This window comes from Aplidium turbinatum, chromosome 2 (assembly GCF_918807975.1).
Source record: "Aplidium turbinatum chromosome 2, kaAplTurb1.1, whole genome shotgun sequence".
NCBI lineage: Eukaryota > Metazoa > Chordata > Ascidiacea > Aplousobranchia > Polyclinidae > Aplidium > Aplidium turbinatum.
The window spans coordinates 53,988,348-54,002,421 of NC_137473.1; the positions used below are offsets into that span (position 1 = coordinate 53,988,348).

Here is a 14,074-nt window from a genome sequence, read left to right on the forward strand (position 1 = left end):
GACCGCCGCTTTACCAGTCAGTTTAACTCTTATCTTTGTGAAAAGAAAAGAGCAACAAAACCAGCAGGTGCCAGGGGTAGGACATGATGCCAGGGATAGAACCTCCAATAAACTTATCGTTTATTGGAGGTCTGAATGGCTAGCGTGAAAGCTACACCGTTATGGTTAGCGAATCGCAACTGCTGCACGCTGTACTAGTGAGTGCTCAGCCTTGTGCTGACGGCCGGGAAGAACGCTTCTTCTTCACAGGTTGGACTAACTAAGCATCATCTTAAATTTCCGGCAATTCTATGTATTTATAACAAAACATTTCGCTGACAAGTTGACAATACAGACTGTTTGTTTTGTTGCAAAAATACCTCCAATAATAAGATATAGCAGTATGATAGGCAAATGAATAAAAACGACACAGATCTGAAGTTTTTGTGATATCAACTTAATGCAACATCCACAAATACATGCAACGATTGATTGACTTGTGAAGTAGTATAAAACTTCACATTTCAAAATAATAAAAAAAAGTGGGAAGCAACACACATATAATATCAGATAGCATAGTAGAATATTATAAACAAAAATACTGTATCGACACAACAAAAAAGAGCATAAGTGTCTTTGTGAAAAACACAGTTTGATTTAGGCTGTAAAACATTTTGTTTACAGGTCTCATTTTCATTCACAATTTTACAAAAACAAACACTTAGCAAGCTTTCAATTTGAAAGATGGTTTGTTGAGGGCGACAATTGTGAGTCATGTAGCAAATCTACCTTTAGTTCATCTATTTGTTAAACTAAGCAAGTTTTAAAAAGTACCTGCTTCATTGCTATCACATTTGAGTGCTGCATACAAAACAAACACAGAATAGTTATAAGTACAGTATATTAGTCAATTGAATAATATGATGCAACTCCATCGACTGACAACTGACGCCGAGTGACCTCAGTCTCCTCATAACTCGAAACAAAGTTTTCCGTGGTGTTATGAGATGATACATCTTCTCGTAACGTTGGATATTCTCGAATAGTTGAAGAATCAAACCTGCTGGCCCATGCCAGTTGGACTTGGTTCCAATTTAACTTTTTTCGTGTTTCAGGATCCAAACCAAATACCACTGCATTGACAGCGCCTTGTAATGGAGCTGTGAGCACAGTTAAAACCCACAGAGCATAAACATCATCTCCTTCGGCTGTAGCAGCATTATGAATACGAAGAATGAGGGGAAAAATCGATAAAAACAAATAGACAAATGGATATGCTTTTAACACTTTAATATCTTCTTCAACCAAAGAGTTGTTTCTTTCAGAGTCTGGATTATAATTTCCATGCCACGATGAAAGTTGTCTTTGCAAGTATATTATGATGTAGATGTAAACAGTAAATAATACTATGATTGCTATAAAGAGAGGAACGTACCAAATCATAAACCTCCAAACAGCAGATTTGTGCTCTATCCAGCACCATGCCCCAGCAGGACCATAATGATCACCAGCCAATGGCAAAAGGCTTAAAAGCAATGGTGGAAATATCCAACTGAAGAAATGGAAAAGTTTTTCCATGCTGTCTGTCCGCTTTTGTTTTATTACATTTTGGTATAAATTGAATGTAATGCAAGACACCCACATAAGTACAGACCAATCAAAATATGTCATCCACCAAGCTTCGAAGTTGCAGGTAGCACCATCATGTGTTATGTCCCCCATTAAATATCCAATTGCATCAAACAAAGCCGCAATACTTAAATATAGAATCAGTCTTTGGGACATGACATTATACTTGCGAAACAACCATATTGTGAAAATCATAAACAAGCATCCGATGAGTGATAAAGATCCTGTAACCCTTTTTAAAGCTATGATAGTATCACATTTCACAACATCACCATCAAACAGAGTACATGTTGGTGTAGTGTTGTTCGCCATAGTCGATAGCCAAATTGTTGTTTCTAAAACTGTTACAGGATAAAGATTTTTTAAAGCAAACGTTTATTTGTTTATCTGAAAAAGACAATGTTGTAGAATAACGCAGGTCAAAAGAATGAATTGTTGATAAACCATATAAATACATATACTACATAAAAACTGTTTATCAAAACTGAATACATACCAATAACTAAATATATATATATATAATATGTAACTGGTTATAACTTCATATCGGTCAACTTCATTATCTTCAACTTCATATAACATTGTCAGTAAATCTTAAATATTGCTACAAAGATTTGCCTATACATCAGGCATCCGGTTACTTGATATCTGAGCAACATTTTGGCTATTGCTCACAACATCAAACAGGATATTACAGTATTATCATGTGAAATCTTGTATTTTCCTTGATAAAATACTTGAACTATCTGGAGGGACATGTTTTCCAGGTGGAAATCTACCAATTACCAATCTGTCCTTGCAACAAAACTGTGGGCCCAATCATACAATCTCAGCAATAACTTGTACAACAAGCTTAGGAAAGTCATTTTTATTTCCTCACGAAAAAAATTATATAGATGTACGATTGTACGCGCATACAAAAAATATTGACGCCGTCAGCGTAAACGCAAACGTTCGAAAAACCATTCGCCGTATGCGTCAACGTAACTTGTAAAAAAAGTTGGCGGTGTCAGCGCATACACTAGCGTAAACTAATTTTGTTTGCTAGGTGACAAACATTCACACGTGTAAACCACTCGAAACAAACAAGTTTTATTTTGAATCTCCACGAAGATACACAAGCATCTGAAAGTGTTCATCTGACATTTTGCTGTGTTTTGGTTCCAATATGTCTTTTCCCATTGAAAACATTCTTTCAACTGCAGCGCTGGAAGGTATTGGCGTGTTGTAGTGAAAAAAATACATTAAAAAGTATGTGTTGACGCTATGCGCTAAAAAACCGCGAAAACTTTACGGCGTAGCCTCAAGCGCAAACTATTCAAAAAAATGTGGCCGCAAGCGTTAGTGTAAACAAAAAGTCTACGGCGCATACTTGCGGCGTAGACTACGTACATCTCTGAATAAGGATATAATCAGTGGTGTAGCCAAGGGGGATTTTGGGGGTTTCAACCTCCCTTTGGCATGCGTGTGACGTAGTGTTGGGCGATATATCGAATTTTCGATACGATATCTTTTCAATATCGATATTTATTTCAATATCGTTCGATAACTCGTAACTGCAAACCCCTACAAAAACGTTGCCGAAGCCAAACGGCAAAAGTTGATATTACCTCGGCAATTGCTGTGAACGTTTATTATGAAAAAAATTGTACCAAACATGGAAAACGAGAAGCGAAAAATATGCTGGAGTAGTCTATCACGACCGCACTGTTTGATTTGTTGTGATGTAATAATATCAAAAGTAGCGATAAAGCGAGCAATGCGATACGCACGCTGTTATGGTAATTCACGTTGAATAACTCACGGGGAGGAAAAGTAAGTTAATTTTGGGTTGATTCAACATTCGAGTCAGCACAAATCGATTTAATTTTCCCGGCTGGTCTCGTGGTTATATTGCGTAACAACAATGCCCAATAAGAAATTTATGTTTGTTTTACATTAATTCCACATCTAGCGAAGTTGAATTATCATAAAATAACGTTAATTGCTCAACCAAGTACCGGAAACAAATTAATCGCTCCCTGCGAGAAGATTGCCTTGATTTAGGTATGGACTAACAGAATTTTGGCACAGTTGGGATACTGCGAGCAACACAAAGTCTGTTTGATGAATAACTAGATGTCAGAACCGGAATCATCAGATGCTGTATCAGAGGATAAGGTTGTCGTGTCATCACTGGAATCGAACATATCAAGAGGCTCATCGCTTGGCTGTAAATCTACACTGTCTTTGTTGTTCGCGATGAAGCGTCCGCGTTTTGCCGCTTTCGTGCTTTGATACCCATCCACTTCCACACGCCTCTTTCGCAGAGCTCCATCAGGGTGTTGACAAAGGAGCAAGTCTATGGCTGTGGCATAACGACTGGGAGGAATGTCTAACCCTAACTTTACAAGCGCTCTTGTGGCCTCGGCATTTTTATTGCCGACGCTAATGCGCCATTCATGCATCTGCGTCGGCAATTGCCGACTCTAATTTCGAAACTCTTTTCTTAATTAGTACAAAAATATCGAAATATCAAGTATTTTTTCAAATATCGTATCGTTTTGTTTTTTTCAATATCGCCCAACACTAGAGTGACGTTACAATATTGAGAATGATGCTTTCAGTCTCTTTATGTCTCTAAAACAAAGTTTGACTAATTTTAAACAAAACTGCATTAAAGGAGAGAGTTTTGCCCATACCAAACATTCAAATATCTTAGCCAGGAATTAGCAACAAGAAAACATAGAGCCTTAGCTTTATTTCAGAAAAATGCCGAAGAAAACATGATCTTATTCTTTTGCTGTGCCACCGGACAGCACCATTTTACAGGAATATTCATACTCATACCCACATTTTTGTTGAAAATGCTCTTAAAATGCACCAAATTCAAATAAATTTTTTCAAATTTTTCTGGGGGAGGACCCCCCGCCGCTTGGTGTTGTCTTAGACGAACATGCTGTTGGGCTTCGCCAGTCGGCTGTCAAACCCCCCGCCCTTTCAAAATTCCTGGATACGCCACTGCAAAGCAGACAATACCAGTACAAAACAAGATTACGTATTAAGCAATATCACTGTCGTGCAGTAATATTTTGCCCCCTCAATGTTGAAGGTCTGGCGGCGCCACTGGCAACAACAGTAGCCTACCGGTACCGTACTCGTCAACCGGGGTGACTTTGATCAGACACTGTCTTAGCTTTGTAATCGCCAATTTGAGTAACTGGACTTCGCTCAAATTCCAAGGATGTGGTCTGAAGTACTTGAGCGAAGTCCAATTACTCAAATTGGCGATTACAAAGCTAAAACAGTCTGATCAAAGTCACCCCGGTTGACGGGTGTTATAAAACAAGAGTATCCAGTTTGTTGAATGTAATCTTTTGTGCACTGACAAAAAAAAACTGTGTTAATTGAAAACTATCCCATCAAACATAGTATAGAAAGCAAAGCACTAAAAAATCGTCGCAGGTAAATATCCTTCACTGAACACTGAACAGTTTCTCAAGTTGTCGGGACACAAACTGTGACAAACAGGAGGAATTTCTTCAGTCACACGATACAAAGTTGCCAGATGTCACAAGTGAGAGAAACTTTCACAAAAAAATTGTGCTGGAATAACTCAAATGTTTTGACAAATTTCAGACTTTTTTTTACGGTTTTGGTTATAATGGAACGAAACCAAATTAAGGTTGGCTTTTTCCGGATAATACTGTATTTACTTGGGTGGATTTTTTCCCAAGAGGTATTAACGAAAATGTATTTTTTTTACCAAAGAAATGAGTTAGGCCAGCGTGGCCGTGGTCTAACTACTTTTAACTTACGGGCCACTTTACAAAAACGTGACAACTTTCGGGCCATTTCCAATAAAATGATAGTGAGTGCGTAATCGAAATTGTTAAAATTAATAGCAAATTGACATTTATTGCAAAGCTCTATCAGTGAGATGCCTGTGGTCGAGGTTTCTCTGATAGGCCTGCTATCGTTTCTACATCAATTTCAATGTTAGCTTTGTTTTGTTTGTTTTGTTTTATTATCTTTATCCTGCATTGCGGGAAAGCGGACTTGAGCGCTATGCATCGGTGTACGCCTTCCGACGTACACCTGACCCACGCTGCAGCCGACTGTAATGTCTGTTTCCGGTTGTCTACTCTACTTATGACTTAAATTTGGTACTACCCATTACTCGAAATTGATCACTGGGTAGAGGCAATTATCGTAAAGTTTCTTGCCCAGAGAAACAACAACAAGTGCGGGTGGCTGGAGTCGAACATGCAGGCTCTCGACTGCGAGCCCAACGCGCTAACTACTCGGCCACTGCTAACCACTCGGCCACTAGGGATAACAAGTCGGAGACTATCTTCCAGCGTTTCGTCTATCGTTCGATTTCTGTTTTTAGACTTGACTTACTTCATTCTAGAAAATGTACTCTCACACATGTATGTGCTTCCAAACATTGAGTGCATTTTTAATGCAAAATTTTCAGTTTGGGAAATCTATCCTTGCTGACTAATTTCCAGAAGCACTCTGAGGTTTCATTTTGCCCCTGCAAATTTAGTTTTAACACATTCATGTGCATTGCCATGTCTATAAGGAAAGCAAGATTGCACAGGAAGTTTAGGTAGGGGAGATGTTCCACCAACGGACAGGGTACGACCAATGGACCACCGTTCTATTTCTTAAAATAAAAGTTGGAAGCACGAAAAATGTTATTGTGGTATCGAGATTAACCTTTTTGGTTTTGGAAATCTTCCTTGCGGGGACCTGTGATCAGAGATATAAATACATTTATTTATATCTCTGATCACAGGTATTTATATTGTATTTATATCTCTGCTGTGATTTTTTTTCTTATTGTTATGAAGGAAAGTATGGTTTACAAGGTAGAAAGTAAAATTTGAACATTTTTCTTCTGCAATTTTTTTCACCCATCGGTTTATTCTTTCACGACTGTTTTTTGTTTGCTGATTGCTTATTCATTGATTAATGAAATTGCAATGAGTTAAATGTTTAAATTTTATCCATCATTAAACTAGGCCATAAAATCCAAGAACTATCATGTATGTGACCAACGGACCACCCACTTGTTCGACCATTGGGTCACTAGCTAATTGTTCAACAATGTCTTCCTTTATGTATTCAGACTAAAGATGTCAGAAATTAAAACAACTACCAATAAAACAAAGTTGTTTAGTTCGGAAAATCTTAACAAAGCTGTCGAAGATGTTTTGAAACAAAATATTTTTGTTCGAAAGTCGGCGAAAAAATATGATATATATAGGCTACCACGAACAACGTTCGCTCGTTATGTTAAAGAATAAATCAATGGATAGTGAGAAAACTACTGCACCAACAGAACACCCGTGGCATCTACAAAACGCCTGTCTGATATCTTAAAGGTTTCTGCAACTTTAAAAAAATATGAGATTTAAAAGGAATAAAATAAACACCAAAAACACTTGAAGCTCATATTATGAAATTGAATATGAAAATATGAAATGAAATTTCATAATAAAAACATGTTTCTAGTGCTTATTGCTTATGTTGTTGTGTTGTTTGTATGTTGTTCATGCATTAAATAGTCCAAAATATGCTCCAGTGCATCAGCTTTTTGCCATGTAGAAGTGACCCGTTGGTCGAATAGCAGTGGCCCGTTGGTCGTATAGGGGTTTGACCAACGGGGCACTTTTTATTATCATTTAAAACTTAATTTTCGGCAGTTAGTAGTTGGAAAATTAAGAAACTTTTCTGGCTGAATATACCAGGGTATGTGACCTACTGTTATGCCAAAAAAGAAGGACGCATGACCTTTGTATGGCCAGAAAATAACAAATATGTGAAAAATGACCCGATGGTGACACATCTCCCCTACATAAGGTACATAGCCTATCAGCCTTTAACACTAGGTACATATCAGCCTTTAAGAAGCCCAGTTTTAAATTTATCCTACATATCATATATTACTATATTATACATTAACATATCTTACTATACGTATATCTTATATATTACACCCGACCGGATAAGGATGATGATTAGCCTACTATCTTTACTCTTCCATGAATAAGCTACTATACCATTTTGTATAATTTAATATTTGCCAGATAAGAATATATCACTATGTTACTACCAGCTTGCATCTAACTACTCCCTGATTAATATAAGCTGTTATGTTCGTTCAGAGGATCGCTTGACTTTTCGTAAGATTATTATTTAGGTTGGTTTGGAAAACATGCTTGAAACAACTCAGACACTACATCCTTCATCGGCACTACCAAAGAATCTCCACCTCTCATTAGCGATACCAAAAACACTCCATCCCTCATTGACGCTATAAAAGATGATTCAACTCCTATTAGAAATACCAAAAACACGCTGCTATATCATCATGTTTCTTATGCTCTTACATGCGCAGGAAATTAATTTAAAAAACAAAGCTTTTTTAACTATTTTATCTTGATAATGAGCTGCCATATTATGTATTTGTTCTGCAATATATAGGCTACTTAATATCGTTGCTGCGAACACTTCATTTCTGTATGAAATCTGTAAATAGTCCTTGTTTTGATAGTCCGTTACGTAATTTCAATATGTGTGTGTAACTGTGTATATTAGTTTGTTTCTGTGATGTTGGGTTCAGTCGTGTTCTCATTGCTTTAAGAATTGGCGCTCCAGTTGTTCCAAGAACGAGGAGGCGACTGATTCTTAACTAATTCATCAACTTATTTTAAAGTATCAGGTTTGGTGGCCGTGCTTAACTATATTTATTGATGCATATACCGCAATATTAGATCCTTTCATGCACGTCTTAAACCATTAAGGTTTTGCCACCTTTTCCTTTTGTTAGTTTTGTTACTGTATTTCTTTTTCACAATATCATTTCTTTTGCATTCTGACAAAGAAAAATAAATTGAATTGAATTGAATTGTACTGACGAGACCTGATAGGTTGAAACAGTATAGGCCCTGCTGTCTACAACTTTGAATTAAATTTTTGACACTTTTTGTCCAAATGCTATACTTGTTCTAATTAAAATTACTTTCTGTAACGTAAATACAAATTAAATCAATACTGTGAAAGCTCGCGGGCCGCAAAAATTTTATCCGCGGGCTGCATGCGGCCCGCGGGCCTGTAGTTGGACCACGCTGAGTTAGGCTATAGCTAGTGCAAAAAGATATTTGTGGAAGAAAAGCGAACGGGCAGAGAAGAACGGAATTAACTGACTAATTTACTGTTTCTCGGCAGTCGAGTGTAGCAAGAACTCAGCGATAGACACGTGTCATCATTCCCCTTTTTCCCGCGCTTTTACAAAGTAAGCAGCAAAGATTTTGCTCTCCAGGTCTAAATATATAAATTGGATTAAAGAAAAACTTAGGCCTGGAGAATAGCAAATTTTAGTCAAATTTAGAAAGGAATTTAATTGTGGTCATTTCAGTCCAAAAATTTTCGAAATCAATAAAGAATTCGCAAAGACAGAACAATTCAAAGAAACCCATATCAAGAATCCAAGTCTGCGGTTGTCGCATGTAACAAACAAGCAATTGACTCGCCAGCCTCAGCTTTGAAAGAATAGGAATGAGGAAAGTAAATTATTATCCAGTGAAGCAATTGAAGTACAGTACGGTAGAAAATTTATCAAACAACCATTAGTAAGCCATGTGGATTAATTGTTTTACATTCTATTGTGTAACATCTTGTTTGCTGCCCATTATCAAATCGGTTCAAAGTTTGTCCTAAAATTTTTTGTTTTAAATTCAGTTGTTTTTTAAACTTTTCTGGATTAGTGTGTTTTGTATCGGTATAAATCAATTTAATTAAACCAGCGCAAGAGTTTTTAATGATAATTTACTTAGTTTTTGACATAAAAATCGAACGTTGGCCAGCAATCAAGCCTAGTCAGTTTTTAAGAAGGGCTGCCAGACAAGTTTGGATCAATCGCACTTAGCCTAAATCGACAAAAATGCTTTTTTTTTTCTTGCTTTTATTTCAATGCGAAGTGTTTGATTTTTTTAATTGAATTTAAATTTTGTTGCTTTATGTCAGTGGAAAAGTGACAAAAACTGTCATAAATTGTTATTTTGGGCTCAAACTTTGTAATGATACGTCGTCTGGATTTGATTTTTGTTAAATTTCGTCTGAAGAAAACATTATTGACCTATTGTGTTATTCGGTTACACTCAATTATTTCTCATTTACATTCTATTCAATTTGTTTGTCAAATTATATGGTCACATTGCGCTAGTTTCATGCAGCCTAACAGGTACCACTGAGAGTCACTCAGCCATTTCTTTTATGACAGAACAATAGGCCTAGGCTATACCTTTTTTTTAAATTGTGATTATTTTTGTATTGTAATACTGTTACTGAAAATGTTTTTACTCGTAGCCTTGAACTATTTATTGGCTTGAACTTTTCTTGGTTGCACTGAAGTTTAAACGCCCTTGCTACAAGAGTTTATTGATTTCAAAAGTTTTTCCTATTTTTAATCACCCGGAATAAAGTTTATATTTGAATAAAACCACAGGACTTCACTTAAGGATCGCAGCAGCACATGATTTTTTTTTTCTTTCATTAATATTACTGAACATCAGCCTATCTTGTTTCAACGTAATTTGCCGATGCTTGACATTTGTCACATTAAGAGCTGGGAAGCAGCTGACTCGATGACTGATATAGTCTTTCGCTGCTTCCTGTCTGTTGTGGTATTTAGATAGCTATGGTACTATTTTATTCGTATTGTTTATAATTGTACCGTACTATTGTCGCAACAGACGAAATAAAAGGTTTCTCTCTCTCTCTCTCTCATCAGTAGCCTACCGCACCACTAGTTCTTGTCATATAATTCTCAACCGCTGCTTTTGCCAGTCAATTGAATTCTTTAATTTACTGTAACTAGCTTCAAGATAGCGCGTTGGGCTCGCAGTCGAGAGCCTGCATGTTCAACTCCAGCCACCCGCACTTGCTGTTGTTTCTCTGGGCAAGAAACTTTACGATAACTACCCAGTGATCGATTTCGAGTAATGGGTAGTATCAAATTTAAGTCATAAGTAAAGTAGACAACCGGAAACAGACATTGCCGTCGGCTGCAGCGTGGGTCAGGTGTACGTCGGAAGGCGTACACGTAGCCTACACCGATGCATACCGCTCAAGTCCGCTTTCCCGCAATGCAGGATAAAGATAAACAAACAAACAAATTCTCAACGCTCTTACGTCTAATTAAAGCTTAAAGCTTGGTATTGCATCTCCTTCAGATTGATTGATTGAATCTTTATCCTCGGACTGGGAAAGCTTCTTGCAGAGCTTAATCCTGGCAGTTTCGCATAGCCTACTTGTAGAGGCTTTGAATCACTGACGCAGGCCCGGTCACCGAGATTGACAGAGTGAAGTTTCCGATTGTTGAAGTCTTGTTGCCGGTGAACTATTCCATCCATTAGATGCCGCTGAATGGAGAGCAGTCCTTAACGTGCGTTGCTCAAGCGCACACCCCGAGAGTCGAACCAGCGCCGCTTGATCTTGAAGCTTCTTCGTTCCAGAAGTGACGCGCTAACCAATTGAGCTATCGGGGCGGACCAATTGAGCTATCGGGAGATAAATTGTTTATGTCTAAAAAACTTAAATGCACCTTTAAATAACTTGTGAGGCGATTGGTCATATAAATAATATCTCGAAGATTAAAGCATCTCTGGTAATATTCAATTTGTTTGTTTCAACAGCGCCAAACAAACAAACTGACTTAAATATTCATAATCAGGAATCAGGATGCTTGTGGAAGACCATAAACGCTTATTGTGATGACTAGCTTATAAGAATTTGAAAATTTTTAGTTTTGTAATTCTTCTTTTTTTTAAATACGTGTGAAAAGTAGAGACTTCATAGTCAAAAGACCTTAAACAAGTTATACGGAAATGCATTTTCTCTTCGGAATTTTATTTTAAGAAAGCTCCTGAATCACTGAGTCGTGATGTCATATCACGTGAGGAAATCTTTGTTTACGCAGTACCGTACGCTTGTCAGTTGCCAGTTGTCTCCGACTGAAAGGAATAAAGAGAAATGAAGGATTTTGACACCTGAACTATTACTAAACAGCACTTGCCACAAAAAATCACATGGAGTGTAGGTTTAACCGTTTATATGTTGATTTCACTGAAACAGCCCAGGTTACTTTGCATAAAAATTGGGAGCTGGTATACAAGTCCCCCCCTTGGTAACTCACGACAAAGACAGGACTCAACCAAACATATAGGGTGAAGCTACTTTACCTTTGCTTTACTGTTCACACACTTCAATCCACATGTTTTGGTCAATTTCTCTTTGTCATGAGTTGCCGGGGGGGGGGGGGGGGGGAGGGACTTTGTATGGGGGGGGGAGAGGGACTTGTATATACCAGCTCCAAAAATTGTTGTTACTACGGTACTATGCTCTGTTAAAGAGTTAGTCGTCTCTTATACCATAGTTGATTGATTGAATCTTTGTCCTCGCACTGGGAAAGCTTCTTGCAGGGCTTAATCCTGGCAGTTCTGCAAACTTGTAGAGACTTTTTAGAGGCTTAATTTTGCTATAGGGTTTGACAGGTAAAAAGATTTGAAACTACGATTCAAAATTATAAACAAGGTTTGAAACTCATGGACAAAGAGACAAATTGGAGTCTGATCCTGATCGTACTTCAAAAATAACTGAAATGTATTTGTGTACGTATGAATTGTATTAAATAGATGGCAGTGGCTATTTGACCGGCGCCGGTCTTTGAATCTAAAACACTATTTGACCGGTCATGACGTCACTATATAGGCATTTTTTTCTTTTTCTCTTTCAAAGCAAAAAACGAGAAGAGTGCCCACTAGCGTACGCAGGGGGGGGCCATTGGGCCATGCCCCCCCCCCCCCCCCTTTAAAAAATGTTTTAGTAGTTAACGACGTAGATTAAGCCATTTAATATGTTTTGCATTGCTCTGTCAAAGCAATTAATAATATAGACTAAGCCAATACGAAATACATGGCCCAATCCACCTACCCCACCCCAGGTATGCCAATGTAGCATAGTGTTCTGTAAGCCTATTATAGTGAGAAAGAAATGGATAAAGTCTAAACTAAAACCATACTGGGATATCATGAAAACGTCTAGCTTTATTTCCGAAAAATGCCGAAGAAAACATGATCTTATCCTTTTGCTATGCCACCTGACAGCACCATTTTACAGGAATATTCATACCCACATTTTTGTTGAAAATGCTCTCAGAATGCACCAAATTCGAAGTAATTTTTCAAAATTTTCTGGGGGAGGACCCCCCGCCACTGGGTGTCGTTTTAGGCGAAAACGCTGTCGGGCTTCGCCCGCCGGCCGTAAAACTCCCCCTTTCAAAATTCCTGGTTACGCTACTCTCAATGGCCCCCCCCTTGAGAAAATCCTGCGTACGCCACTGAGAGTGCCTATATAAGTTCTAAATTCGGCAGTTATGTTCAACTGATTCTGTGGCGCGTAGGATACGTATCGGGCTGGTGCTCCAGAGGGAATGAGTTCGATACGGTACTACGCAAAAGCGTTTTTTTTTTAATTTTTAACTAAATTTTGAAACAAAGTTACTCAATCGTTAGGCTTCTGCATTTTTGTGGTCAATTTTTAATTTGAGTAACCTACAGCCCAATTTTTTATGGGATGCAACCTAGTTCGTACCATGAACAGTTTGGACCATCAGTTCGTACCTTGAAAAGATCTAGAAAAAAATTTAAAAAAGCCGAAGTCGCTGACCGCAGTTTCCGCAATCATTTTAAAATTTTCCCCCTGAAAAGATCGAGAGAAAAAACAGCTCAAAACCGAAGTCCGCTGATCGCAGTTTCCGCAAACATTTTTCCGCAGTTTCCGCTAACTCTTACCATAGAGTAATCTATGCTCTAACCCTAACCCTCGCTGATCGCAGTTTTCGCAAATTTTTTTCCGCAGTTTCTCTTACCCTAATTTTAATCATAGAGTAATCTATGCTCTAACCCTAACCCTCGCTGATCGTAGTTTCCGCAAACATTTTTCTGCAGTTTCCACTAACCTTTACCCTAACCATAGAGTAATCTATGCTCTAACCCTCGCTGATTGCAGTTTCCGCAAGCATTTTTCCGCAGTTTCCGCTTACCCTAACTCTAACCATAGAGTAGGCTAATCTATGCCCTAACCCTCGCTGATCGCAGTTCCCACAAACATTTTTCCGCAGTTTCCGCTAACCGCAGTTTCCGCTAACCCTAACCCTCGAGTTTGTTTCAAATTGTTTCGGAAAACTCCGATCAGCGACTTCGGCTTTGTGCTATTAAACTGCGATCAGCGACTTCGGCTTTTTTTAATTTTTTTTCTCGATCTTTTCAGGGTACGAACTGACTGTACGAATGGATCAAGGTACGAACTAGGTTGCACCCTTTTTTATGTCTTTTCAACTATGAGTAATAAAGTTGGAGTTTTTAATTTTCTGGAATTTGAGAATTTCACTGGGTAATTTTCCGTTCGTCATAAC

At 38.0% G+C, this 14,074-nt stretch overlaps 1 protein-coding gene across 1 annotated transcript; it reads right to left on the minus strand.

The window, feature by feature from the left end:
* Positions 1-285: 285 nt before the first annotated feature.
* LOC145765283 (uncharacterized) lies at positions 286-1,983 on the minus strand. Its single transcript, XM_082577085.1, has one exon. The coding sequence runs from the start codon at positions 1,918-1,920 to the stop codon at positions 883-885; it is 1,038 nt and encodes a 345-aa protein (XP_082433211.1). The 5' UTR covers positions 1,921-1,983; the 3' UTR covers positions 286-882.
* Between the last annotated feature and the right edge of the window lie 12,091 nt (positions 1,984-14,074).